General features: G+C 37.7%; 1 protein-coding gene across 3 annotated transcripts in view; it reads left to right on the top strand.

The window, feature by feature from the left end:
* Positions 1–14,148, top strand: part of WDR7 (WD repeat domain 7) — a 287,924-nt gene that overhangs the window by 151,623 nt on the left and 122,153 nt on the right. For all 3 annotated transcript variants that reach the window (XM_024580302.4, XM_024580299.4, XM_024580301.4), the window contains one exon: positions 12,180–12,401. In XM_024580302.4, coding sequence (XP_024436070.2) covers positions 12,180–12,401 — 222 coding nt within the window. The remainder of the gene's footprint in view (positions 1–12,179; positions 12,402–14,148) is intronic.

Consider the following 14,148-nt stretch of genomic DNA (forward strand, 5'->3'; position numbering starts at 1 on the left):
AGAAATCAAAAACACTGGGTAAAGTATTACAGAAATTCTTTTTTTTTTTTTTTGCTAATAAGAGGAACAGTTTTATTTGAGGAAAGTTGTAAACAGTGTTAAATTCTTGCTCAGGAGTGTTTTCATCTGCCTGTGTTAGACCTTACCTTAATCGATGCGGCTGACGTTGGCGGTCCATGGCGGCCGTGGCGGCCATGGGAGTTCTCCGTGCATTCTCTCTGCTCTCGATGATATGTTCCTTTTTTTCCTGCCAGAGTCTCATCGCCATCTTGAATGTATGTGTTTATCCAACATCAGTGCATATATTTCCTAGGCTTTTACATAGGAAGTCTCTGTCTTAATATAGGATGAACTAAGACAAGAGATTATAAAGCTGTCTCTTCACAACTCCTGAGTGACTGAATGATAGAAGCTACTCAGGCAGAATTTTGAAAAATGATAAGCTTTATCCTGTAACAGAAACAGAATTAAAAAAAATAGTCTTATGAAATAGCATGAGATCTTAAAACGCGAGTATCTGACTACATACATGTGTAGGTTAAAACATTAATTTTTTCTCTTTGTGTTCACTTCAGGACTTGTAGCCTCTGCACATCCATAGTCATCACCAATCAATGACCTGGGTATCCAGGACCTCTGGGCATGCGTGCTCAGCCTCTGCTAGGTGAACTTGGGAAGGGCTGTGCAACAATTCAAGGCCCAAAGGCTTTTTCAGTCCGATACGTGCAAGAGAGGCAACTCAGATCCAAATTATAAATGGAATTAACTAATTAATAGGAAATCACATAACACATGTACATGAAAGAAAATATTAGTAAATGCTAATATCTATATATGCTTATAGTAAAACATATAGCAAAAGAAATCACATCAACAGAAAAAAGGTCTGTGAAAAAGTTGCCAAAGCATAACTAAAATCAATGTGCTAGACTAGTTATCTTCTTCGTAAAATGAGGAAATGCAAATTAATCTTAAAATCTATAATAATTTTCAGTGCACACAGTCCTCTCGACATGCAGCTTGACATGATGAAAGCCTGAACATGCAGAGTGACCGGCTGTCCTGTGGCGATGCAGGCCGGCGTCCTCTGTCCTCAGGCTCTGCAGCTCCCGGCCTCTCCGCAAAGCAGGCCGGCGTGCCAGACACGTGGGCACGTTCTTTAGGCTGCAGACGGATTATTCCTTTTTCTGTAAATTATGGGCTGATAAGGAGTATCCTTAACCGTTTGAGGCTGTGGTTTATTTTGTCAATGGTTTTTAGACTTCTAGCATGAATGCTTATTTTACTTTTGCCTATTGGATCATTTCTTTGCCACAGCCTTGCTTTCTTGATCATTTATTAATGTGGTTAGTAAATTAAAAGTCAAAGTTGTCTTCGACCTTTTTATTTCTCCTTTAAATTTCTTAGTTTTTCTTATTTCTTTCTCTTATTTCTCCTTTAAATTTAAAAACACTTTTCCTTTGAATTCCTTTAGTTTCTTAGTAACTGTGCCATATGTTAGTCTATGTCAGGTTTTAATAACTTACAAGATGTTTTTTAAAAAGATACAATCTTACGCATTTCTGCCAATTGTGGACTGGGTTATAAAAATCCTCGTATAAAACTTTGCTTTGGGCTTACCCGCCACGACTTTCCGAGAGCCGTTACCACGTCGAAGGCCTTGCCATTGATTTCCAAGACACATGCCCCTGCCTGTGCGCCAGTATTTCTACTTAAGACTTCACTTACAGTGAGGAAAGCAGAAGCGAAATACAGTGATAATTTTTCTTTTCTTTTTCTACTGTAAACATGCACTTTATTTTATATTTCAGGAAAAGTATCTGTTCTTTTTGTTTTTACAGCATGGTGATTAGAGAGTCATATATTTACAAAGTGTTTCCCCCGTACTTCCAGTACCCGACCGGCACCACACACCCACAGTTATTACAGTATTACCGACTGTGTTCCCTGCGCCATACGTTACATCTCTGTGACTGTTTTGTAACCACCAATCTGTACTTCCTAATCTCCTCTAGGTGATCATTTTGCAAAATCAGAGATAACATTCTGAAGAAATCTGCTGAGAAAAATTAAAGCAAGAAATCCCTTTGAAGTTCTAATTTACTGTAAACAAATCTTTAAAAAATATCTTTTAGTTTTACATGTCATTCATTTATTATTGTGACCAAATGCATAGTAATTCAGAAAAATGAATTCTACAAATACTTCTTCTAAATGAACAATTGTTCTTGTTAACTTCTCAAAGGTAGAACAAGATAGTTTCCACTTTCGATCTCGTTTAATGTTACTGAGTTGATAGAGATAGTTACCTTGGTAAAAATATTTTTTCAAGTAAATAGAAGAAGTGATTTGTCATTTTGTGAATAAAAATGACTTCAGACATAACAATTTGTTTCTCACTGTGCTGTGCACATATAGAATATTCATGGGAGGTACTCTAACAGTTGCCAAATGTGTTCTCATGTGTTCTGTTTGATCTTTAAAAGAATGTCATCGTTTCTACTTCAGTATTTTTATATTAAGTAAATCTCATTGCACAAGTTGTCTTTTTTTGAAACATTATAAGAGTAATTTGTTACGTTTTAAAATTTAGATAATTCTATAAGCCACTAAGCACTATTTTCGAAATATGCTTTTCCTCCTGAAACAGCCAGTAATGGTCTTCTTAATGTTACAATTTGTAGTTTTTAAAATGTGACGTGTATCTCAGATTCACCCTTGAAAGGTAAAGCGAATCAAGAATGGAATGTTATTGTTAATTATTAACTACAAGATACCCAAATACAGAGATGGCTCACATATTTAATTTTATTAAATCTCAATTTTCTCCCAACCTGAGAATGTTTGCACTGAAAGTAAAAGCGGAAAAAAAATGAACGTTTTGATGTTCGGGTGGAGAATAAGGAAAAAAAATAAGATAATGCAGATTGTGGAAAAATGGGTGTAGAACTTATGTGTGAAGAATAAGAAATTCTTGTTACAAGAATTACTTTGAAAACCTACAGTTGCTCTCAAAGTTTAAGATTTTAAACTATCAAATAATTGCCATAACCCTGAGATAGTGATAATATTGTTTCCTTTGGGAAAAAAATCATTTTGGAGCATTCATTTATTTGTCCTATTCAGTTTGGCGTGTTTTGTCAAATGCATCAAGACATATATGTGAGTATATATACACACATAGATATATATGTGCAAAAGGCATTATTTTTAAATGGCTTAATCAGCAGTGATAGAAAGATATATGCATTTGCAGAACCTATTGTGTTCCAGCAGGGGGCTATCGAGCATGCATACAATTTAATAGCATGTTTGTTTACTTCAGTTTCCTAGTGAAGGGTAATGGTGTAGCAACAACAAAAATAGCAAAGCCTCAGAGATCTGGGGAGCAGCTTCCACAGGCTGGGTCAGTAGATGGAAGGAGAACTCTTGGCAGATGGGTCACAAAGCAACACTGCAGTGGAAGAAAGCCCTCTGCTGGTGACGGTCAGTACTGAAAGTATCCTACGCACACACAGCCGTGGTAATAATGTGAAAATTTGGGAAGAAATGTCAAAGTGCCCCATGATTGTCATATTTCACCAGTTCATCTTTTTTCCCCTCCCAAGGAGGGTGAGAGGCAGAAAACGTGCATGTTTTATTTTATGTACTTGGGGTGAACAGGTAGAAAGGCACGGGGCCATATAACCATCTGCAATGTTAAGTTTTCCCATATAATTTATTTGCCGTGTTTTGTAAAACGTGCAGGGTTTGCAGTGCTCCAAAGTGTGACAGTGGGGAAAGTAATGTATGATATTCCTGTGAAGACACTTGGCCTAAGAGGATGCACGGAACCTAACTGTACATTTACAGTGGCGTGGACCCCCAGATGCCTCTTCCATCAGGCTGCCAGGGACATCAGTTTCGACAGTAGTCAGAAGGAAGTTGAAGTTTTTATGATTAAAATAAACATCTAAAAAACAATTAGAATACATCTCATTTTAAAGATGTAGTTTCTTTTAGGTACTTCTGTTTATGTTCAGAAATATAGTAAAATATATTTCCATTTGACATATTTCACTGTATGTACTATTTTAAACTCATCTTCACTTAATATACAATCATAGATGTTTTTAAAAGTCAGTATTTGCTGATAATGCCACATCACATTTTAAAATGTCTTTGGGGCTGTGAAAAGCGAAACAGGTAAAATGAAATCGGGAAGGATGTTTTACTAGTCTGAAAGCAGAAGTCTTTTGTAGTCTCAGTGACGAGCATTTGTAGAACTTTGAATGATGTATATGCCAAGACTCTTGTAATCGTATTCAGACATTGCAAATAGTAAATCACATTTAATTCTGATAGTGCTCTTGTCCTCAAGATTGCCAATGTTAACAAAGTTCACTTTGCTAAATTTACTTTTGTTCTTTACTAATTAATCAAAACCTATTATTAACAAATATACTTTATTACAAATAAAACTGTCATAAAGAACCACAGTAGCAACTACTTTCTAGCCCATTCTCAGTTATTACTTTCCATAGGGTCTACCTGCAGCCCTTTAGTTTTCTGCTGTAAGATCGTGCAACTTACTTTTCCACTCATTCATACAAAGTCTAACAGTTACTTACTAATATGTAAAACATATGCCTTATCAAATACAACTTGTGTTTTTTGCTCTGCTAGTCAGTGCATATAGTAAAAGGAATTTATTTTTCTATACATATAATTCCAAAACACATTATTAAATAATAATAGAATAAAGAAAAACATTTAAAACTTTATTTTTATTTATTGTGAATAAAAAAATATCCAGAAAAACATTTCTGATTTTCCAAAATGATGTTTTAGGGAATATTGAAATTTATATCAAATTCAGAAAATATTTATATCTTCGCAAATGTACTTGGACTATCAGGCGCCAGAAATTTCTGGCATAAAGTTGGTATGCTAAAACCAGTCTGCATGTAATATTTTGGTTTAAGGAAACCCTAATGATATATTTACGATATAGTTTTAAATGCTTTATATATAGTTACAATCTTGAGGTTAATATGAGTGAGTTCCTACATTATTTTATTTTTACTAAAATTTTGAATATTAAAGCAACTATGAAAAGCATTATGATACTCAATCCTAAACATAGAATTAAATTTTCAAAAACATTTTCTCCTGGTTAAATCACATAGTTCTTAAAGTATTTTCTCAGAATAGTACATTGGTGGTCTCCTCTTAGCTAAGGTTTTAGCACCCAATACAATAACAGAGCTCCGTCAATATATGGCTAATAGCAGATATAAAGTATCTGCTGGTAGTCCATCTCTCATAAAACTGCCTTCAGCCTTAATTCAAATCCATTGATTCCTATTCCAGTTAAAACTGAAGAACTTAATATGTCTTTTAATCCTTTTATTGTAAGCTAGGATAAAATTAATTTTGCCCTGGAACTGCACAAAGCCAATTAACGTGATCTTTAGAGTTATTTAGTAAAGTGCTTCAAATTGTTAAATTTATCTTGACCTCTCAGTTGCACTCTCTGACTGCTTTTTAAATGAAGGAATCAATATCTCACAGCCCTTTAAATTGCTTAAACTTCTCAAATATTTTACCTGTGTTCTAGTTAAGCTGTAAGTAAAGTGTTTACTCCTGTTCATGTAAATCGAGAGTCAATTATGCTAAATCTAAAGACAATTACGTACTTTTGAGAAACACAGCATGAATTAAATGGTTGTTTTAATAAAATCAAAGGCTCATATTTTGTTTAAAGTAACCCAATAACGAGGAAACCTGTTTCCACACAGAACGGGCATTCGGCGTGTGCCGTAAACTGGAGCGTTTATGTGCTTTCCTAGGGCGAGCAGCCCCCGCTGGCCACACAGGGCTGGTTGAAGGCATTAATTTTCCCGCTGTGATGGGGTGATCAACTGTCCTGTCGAGAAAATGGATCTCCACGTCACCCTTTAGCATGATTAAATGGGGGCACGTCTCTGTGAAAAAATACCGAGTTTCTCGAGACAAATGAAACCACAGAAAGGTCTCCTCTTCCAGGATTGTTTTACTTTTAATATCTCAAAATGTTCCCCTTTGGTTGTCAGTTTATTTAGAGGAAAGCATTGCAGCTAATTGCATATTCCTTATATTATTTAAGGGAAAAGACAGCAAAGCCAAGAATTTAAAATATTTCCCAATCTGAAAAACCAGAGTCAGAAACTGCTGTGTTATTGTTAGAACAGACGTAGGGGCGGACATCTGTACCTTATACATTCGCTAATCACTCTGCGTCTGTTTGGGGGGTACATTCCTTGCTCTTCCTTTCCTACCTGTTAACAAAGAACTATCATCTTTTCAGATCTGAGTACTGATAAAAATTACACGCCATAGAATTTCAGCATCAGTAATGCTCCTAGCCGGTGGGACGGTGTTCTTACAAGCCTGTGCGAGTGCCAAACTTTAAATTACACCAAGCAATGTACTCGACAGCTAATTAAGATTTCATATTTTGGCCACTTAGCAGAGGGCACCTGTTATGATTCTCTCTATTAGCTTAAGGACACAATTTACGAATGGCTGTCTTAAAGAACATTATTAAAACTTCCCTAACGTCTTAATTCTTTCCTGAGGAGTGGGAGTTAAGACAAGATTGAGGTAATTAAACAAAAGGAACCTAGAGAAGGTGGGGGACCAGAGTGGAGGCGGAGCTCTGCAAATGCCCCTGTTGTTTAATTTCCTACTGGAAGCGGCCATGTGTGTGCTTCTGCGCCCCCTCCCCCTCCACGCCGTGGCCGTTGCAGAGGCTGGACGGCTGGGGTCAATGCCTTGCCTATTGATCAGTATCCCCGTAGTCCCTTGCTCCAGCAGCTGCTTCATTGGCTTCTTTCAGGGCCTGCTTCAGTACATTAGAATAGAAATCCATAACCAGAGCTGTGCTCATCCAAGCAGGGGAAGAAACTAAATTAAATGGTATAAAACAATCTTGGATCAGGAGTTTGTGCCAATTCATCTTGATCTAAGATGTCACACCAGGCTCTCTGTCTGAGCACCTGGGCCAGAGGCAGCCATAGTGAAAATAGATGGAGCTGCGATCATTCATTTGTCAGCTAAGGAGCGAGGCAGCGGTTAGCAATTCCCTTCTGCAGAGGTCAGCTGACAGAACAATCAGAGCAACTGCAGAATGGAGCTTGCCTTTGAACTATTGTTATGGAGCATGCTCTTGCTGAGATGTGGGGGGAGGGGAGCCCCGTTTGCTTCCTGTTTCAAGAACACCGTGTAAAGAGTAAAATACGTCCCACACGAATACAGATGCAGTCGCACGAACCTCTTACCCCTCATGTCTGTTCTCATATGTAAATAAAGTCGGTTTTAACACATGTACTGAGACACAGATGATCAAACTGTTAAATGTCACTCTGTCTAGAATTAGGGGCCATTTTCATCCTAAACACACAAGCAGTGATTATTGATTTTTTTTCTTCTCCGTATGGTTAAGCTTTTAGCATTTTCCTTCTCTTTAGTTGCCATAAACTATCACAAATCAGTGCTCTACTTGAATCTATAATCACATGTACATACTTATACTTTTACTAACATTTCTTGTCTTTGAAAACATACTAGGAAAAAAAAATCCATGAAGAGATGCAGACTATGGCACCAGATTACAAACAGTTTATTATGTTACTTAAATATTTTTATGATAATGTAAGTGCATTTTATCTTGTTTATTTGTTGAATTTATTAGGGCGACATTGGTTAATAAAACATTTTAATTCAGGCTTATTATAAGAAATGTTGTTACAAAATATGACTTACCGTGGAAGTTGTAAAGGAATTTTGCATTGGAGGAACACCATGATAAAGCAACCTGCGTGTGATTTGAAGTATAGTATACAAAATTAAATTAGAAAATTGAGGGATAACTAACATTTCGTATGAAAGAATTACAGTAGTTTTAGAGATGAATCTATTCTCTGTGGGCCCATTTTAGATTTCTGTCTTTCTATACAGCTTAAAAACTAATGGCAAATATCCAGGACTAACTTTTTGTAAGCAATGAAGTGTGGCCCTGACTGGTGCGGCTCAGTGGGTAGGCCGTCATCCCGCAAAGCAAAAGGTCGCTGGTTCGGTTCCCTGTCTGGGCACTTGACTGGGTTGTGGACCAGGTCCCCAGCTGGGGGCATGTGAGAGGCAAGGGACTTGCTTCTCTGCCTTTCTCTCTCTCTCTCTTCCCCTCTCTCTAAAAGTCAATGAATAAATCTTTTTAAAAAAAAGAACAGTAAAGTGTGACATGGCAGAAGTGAAGAAACTACAGCTGCAACAACAAATCTTTTCTGTACTCAGTCGCACCAAACTTTTCTCGGAATCCAAATAAACAGTAACTATTCTTTGAGGTTATTATCTCAGTTTTCTAGATAGACGGCCCCCCTATTTTTCATTAAGTGCTTTGATATCAATTATTCCTTTCCACTTCTTAAATTCTGTACGATATCCTACCACTTCCATTTCTTAGACCCGTCCAGGTCTCGCCCACACTCTGCTCTGCCTTCCAGCACAGGCGAATGCCTGGAATTTCAAGTTGAACACTGAAAAACTTTGTGCTCTAGGTGGTTTTTTATTCAGCTTTTGGAAAAGCCTACCTTTCTTGCAAGGATTTCGCTTTGTTTTACTTTTGTTTTAGTTAATTAGGATTTTTAAAAGAATTCAGGGCAGGATATCTGAACTTTTTCTGCAGTGTTACCATTAACCACCCAAACCTCACCATGGATCTTGAAGCCGTTCACTTCGCTGCGTCCCCTGTGTCATAGCCCAGTGCCAAACCAACCTAATCTCTCCCTTTAATTCGTACAGTACCCTCCTAACTGATCACCTCGCTTCCAGCATTCTTCATACGCTCTCAGAGTGGTTTTCTAAAACCCTAAATCTAATTAGGTTACTCTGTGGCTTACACCCTATCTCGAGTGTCTTACCATTGTTCAAAGGATACAAATTGAAATAAGAATAAAACCAAAAGAGCCGTCTATGACCTGGCCCCTTCCTGCCGCTTGCCTGGTTTTCTGCCATTCTCCTCTTGACTCACAGAGTTCCAGCTCAATTACCTATCCTTGAAATAGAAATGTACAAGTTCCTACTTGCTTTAGGTTCTTAAACATCCTGTTCTCTCTGTCCATAAAGTTCTCATTGATTTTGTAGCCTTTACATTTCTAATTTCTGTTTAGTAGGCTTTAAGGTCAGTGAGGACAGAGACCTTGCTTTTCTCATCCCAATTAATTCATATTAATTCATTGATTCATACTAGCATAGCGCCGTGTAGTCTAGATGCTCTATTTTTATATGGTGAATGACTAACTGGCGGAACGAGTGACCCTCTGCCACCACTGGTACTTCCTGTTTTCCACTCGATCACTGCAGGAGCTGTCTTCTGGTTCTACTTGTGTTGTTCTCCCTCACAATCTACCCTCTCCACTGCTAGTATGGTGACCTTTCTAACAGTGAATGGATCTGATGTCACGCCCTTATCCAGGGTTGTTCAGTGGCTTTTTAATCGAAGGCTAAGAGTCTTCAACTTGCCATACCAAGGCCTCTCCTGGTTTGGTGCCCCGAGCCTGCCCTGTTGTTGCATTTGGCTGCCTTACCTCCGGTGATGGAGAAGGATAAAGCAACAGAACAGGAGAAACATTCAAACAAAACATCTGAAAATATTCCGGAACCCGTGAAGCTGATTTCTTGGTTGGCATACTGAACTCTGAGGGCCCTTTTTTGGTATTGATTTAATTAACATATAGAGAGCAACATGCAGAAAGGGACCAGGAAGGCTGGATGGATAATATTAGAAAGAGCAGAGAGCTGACCTCCCATCAAGCTGGCTCCAGAAGTTCACTTTTTGAATCCGTCTGTACCAAATATGTAGCTATGATGGATAAAGTAAACAAATAGAAAACCAAAGAGACATAACGAGGCTTGGGAAAGATAGATATCTCTGTGGACAGGTAATGGGATAGAAAAGCAATCCTTTGGGCTGACATCACTAGCTGCTTCCAGAAGCAGGCTTTCGGCCTCTGTGAGCAGAGAGGACTTAAACTATATCATGAATAAAGCTTAAAGCCAGGAGTGAGGCTATGGCTTCCTCAGTTCCTGGACGGACACTTAAAAGATACGAGCACATTGTTACTTGGTTAAAATTGAGGTTGTATTTTAAACGAGAAAAGAAAATGGATATTAACTATGTGACTGGCAATGCTTACCATAACAAAATAATGAAAGTGAGTTGTGTACAACCTAATAACCTAAAAACAAAACAAAGAAAAAGAGACAATAGAGATGAAACCTATCAAACGAAGAATAACAGCAGAAATTAGTGAAATAGAAAGCAATAAAATAATAAGATCAAAACCAAAGTAATTTTTTTGAAAATCTGATAAAGTATATATTTCTAAGCAAAACTGATCAAGAAAGACATAAAAAATATTAGAGAAAGCACAAATAAACAATATTTAAAAGGATTAGAGCAACTGATATAATTGAGAGGGTGTTTGTTTGTTTGTTTGTGGGGAGAGGGAGGAACGTCAGTTTGGTGTTCCACTTATTTATGCATTCATTGGTTGATTCTCCGTGTGCCCCGACTGGGGATTGAACCTGCAACCTTGACACACTGGGACAACACTAACCAACTGTTCACTGGCTAGGGTAACAGGGTTTTTAAACTGTAGAGAATAGTGTTAATAATTTCCTGCCAATAAATTTAATGACTTAGATGAAGTAGATATTTATTTTAAAATTATAAGTTGTTAGAAGTGACTCAGGAAGAAATAGAAAAGTAAATAGTAACTATTATAAAAAATGAATTTATAATTAAAAATACCCCCTCCTTCACCCTGTTCCTCCTCTCCACCTCCATCCCCTGCCTTCTGACTCCAGGAGGGGAGTGTCCTGAGACTCAGGCCTGATAATTACAGAAGAGAATTTTCTTCAAACTTCAAAAGTCCTTTAACTATTTTCAAGGAATTGGGGAAAGTTAACCCAGTTTTTAAGGCTTGTATTATATTGCTACTAAGAGCCAACGAGAACAGTACATAAAAGGAAAATTATAGTCCTGTCTCACCTGTGGACACAAATGTGAAAAACTCTATTAGCAAATTTAGTTCAGAGTCTGTGTATTGGTCTGTTTGTCTACCTACCCGCCTATTGATCGGCATCCATCCTTCCATCCATGCATCGGGTTTTCCAGAGTTTACCCCAGGAATGCAAGCATAGTTCAAGACCAGAAAATATGGGACATTTCAGGTGTCACAGATATGGTTATACAATAGATAGATTAAAAACATTTGATACGGTCAGATCATGGTGACTTGGGGACATGAGGAAGGGGTAGTAAAGTCGGGACACAATCCATAGTAGACGTTAGTTATATCCACATTAATTACTTCTTAGTAAAATAACATTGCATTAAGATTACACAGAGTTGACTGTGTGTATGTATATCATGATATTCTTTATATATTCCCTATGTAATGTAATGGATGCTTGTAATATCTCATAATAAATACCAAAATAAAAATAAAAAGTAGCATGTGAGGGTAGGACTGGGCAAAGGACCATGTGGTTTTCATACACGTTTTCCTGATGACCAGTGATGTTGAGCATCTTTTAATGTGCGTATTGGCCGTGCATATATCTTTGACGGATTCTCTATTCAAATTCTTTGCCCATTTTTCAAGGTGGATTTTCTTACAGTGGAGTTGTAAGATATACTATGCATACAATCCCTTATTAGATGTATGACTGACAATATTTTTTCTCAGTCTATGTATTGTCTTTACGTTCTTGATATTGTCATTTGAAGTGTAACCATTTTTAATATTGATGAAGTCCAATTAAAAAGTATTTTAAAATTACTTGTGCTTTTGATATCATATCTAAGAAATCTTTGCCTGACCGAAAATCATGAAGTTAAGCATCCATATTTCTTTCTGCAAGTTCTTCAGTTTTAGCCCTTATATTTAGGGCCGTGATCCATTTTGAGTTGAATTTCTGCAAGGTTGGAGGTGGAAGTCCAGAGACATTCCTTCTATGTAGATAACCAGGTGTCCCAGCAGTGTTTTGTGAAAAGACTGTTCTTTCCTGAGTGAGGAATATTGAATATTTTTCTAATCATAGATCTTTTTGTATTGACATTCCTTTAAGTTATATTCTTACATTTTGATTTGCAGGTTGCTTATCAAGCGTCCCACAGATGAAAAAAATTTCCACATCTTACGAGGAAAGAAGGAAACAAGCTACTGCTATTGTTTTACTGGGAGTGATAGGAGCTGAATTTGGTGCCGAGATCGAACCTCCTAAACTGTTGACCCGACCGCGAAGCTCCAGTCAGATTCCTGAGGGATTCGGTTTGACTAGTGGTGGATCCAACTACTCACTGGCCAGACATACTTGTGAGTTTTAAAATTCCCAGCGCTGATGTCTTGCTTCTCAGTGCATATTATTTGTTCACAAATTCAAGAATATTGAACGTATCCCGAGTTCCAACTCAAATAGAAGGCTTAAATGAAGTTAGAAAGCAGTACAGTCTCTCTGGCACATTACCCTGGGTCATAGTTACCCGAACCTCTTTTTAAAAGTTGAAATGTGGTTTTTAAATGCTTTTCTTAAAATAACACATGTCTGAGATTTGTGTTTTCAAAGTTTGGTCAAGATTTTAGCCCAAACTTATGAAAGCTAGCTTTATGTTAAAACTTTAAACTTATAAAATAATTTCTGAAAAACTATGCAACTTGTCCAGAACATGATTCGAAAAGTCAGAGGTGGAGCTGGACCACCAATTTTTTCTTTTAAAAAAATTATATATCTTAAACAGCATGAATAAGGAAGTGTGAATTATACCTCTATTTTAGAAAGATTCCAATACCAGTTCTAAAATTATGAAAAATTACAATCAGAGCTCAAAGGGCTTGTGCCACATTGCTTTGGTTCTGTAGTTGGTATGTTAATTATAGGTGACGGTATTTTATTTAGGATGTCTTTTGGTACTTCAGAGTTGGAACTTCTTTACATACGGTCACAATGTTTCTGCCATATTGCAGAATCATTTCTAACACTGGGTCATCTTAAGGACCAAATATAATCCTACTGAATATTGATACATCACAAGATATTCTTTGTAGAACAAATTGCAATGTGTTCTTTTGGGTTCTCCAGCCTTTTAGCAAAGGAAAAAGATACACTGTGTTACTTTGGTAGCTATAACAGCAGAGAACTTCATTGGATCATTGCCACATATTTTTTACTGTGAAACCAAGGAGCTGTGTTAGAGGCTATTGTTATTGTTGTTGTTGTTGTTATTGTTGTTGTTGTCATTTTCTGGAGAGGCTTTTATTATTAAAGCCCTGGTATAGACTTAGCTGCCCCATCCCCACCCCACCTTTGGCTCATAATGCAACAAATATTTATTAGTATTGGTAATCTCTTGATCTCTATTTGACACTGAGAATCAAGGAGTAACAACGACGACAATAGTAATAAAGGTACTAACTCTTTGGAGCACAATTTTAAGCTCTTTACATGCATTAACTCGAGCAAGCCTCATAATCCCCTTTGACAGTGGGATCTCAGTTATCTCCGCTTCACGGGTTGGGCTGTGGGGCACAGAGCGGGCACAGAAAGGCCTGGCCACCCGGCCAAGTTCATGGCTCTAGGAAATGCAGGTTTGGGCTGAGCACCATTTGTGGGTTCCCCAGCTCATGCTTTTGACCATTATGCAAACTGCCTGCCACTGGTCAGTGGTTCCTAGTGGAAAAGGACCTAATGACTAACCTGTGTTGTCACTTCATGTTTAAAAAGCACTTTCTTTTCTATCTTCTTCTTTGACCTACAAAATGGAAAGTAACTTCTTCCAAGGGACTTAGGCAAAGTGGTAAAACTTTAATTTGAATGCAAGCTGTTTGAGACCTGAAAATCCCTGCCCTTTGCATTTTCCGTTGGGGCACACCCACTTTCCCTCCTCCACACTTGCTGGCTCAGCAGGCATACTTGGGGTCCTACCTCTCAGCTCTGCAAGTTCCCTGCTTTTCATTCTTGACACCTTGCTCCAATCACCCCCACTCTACAAAGGGCTCCTCAGTTCAGTCGCCTCTTCTTGTCCCTTCCGACAGTCGAGGACTTACAGGTACAGCTCCACGTTTA

The sequence above is a fragment of the Desmodus rotundus genome, chromosome 10 (genome assembly GCF_022682495.2).
Source record: "Desmodus rotundus isolate HL8 chromosome 10, HLdesRot8A.1, whole genome shotgun sequence".
NCBI classification, from domain to species: domain Eukaryota; kingdom Metazoa; phylum Chordata; class Mammalia; order Chiroptera; family Phyllostomidae; genus Desmodus; species Desmodus rotundus.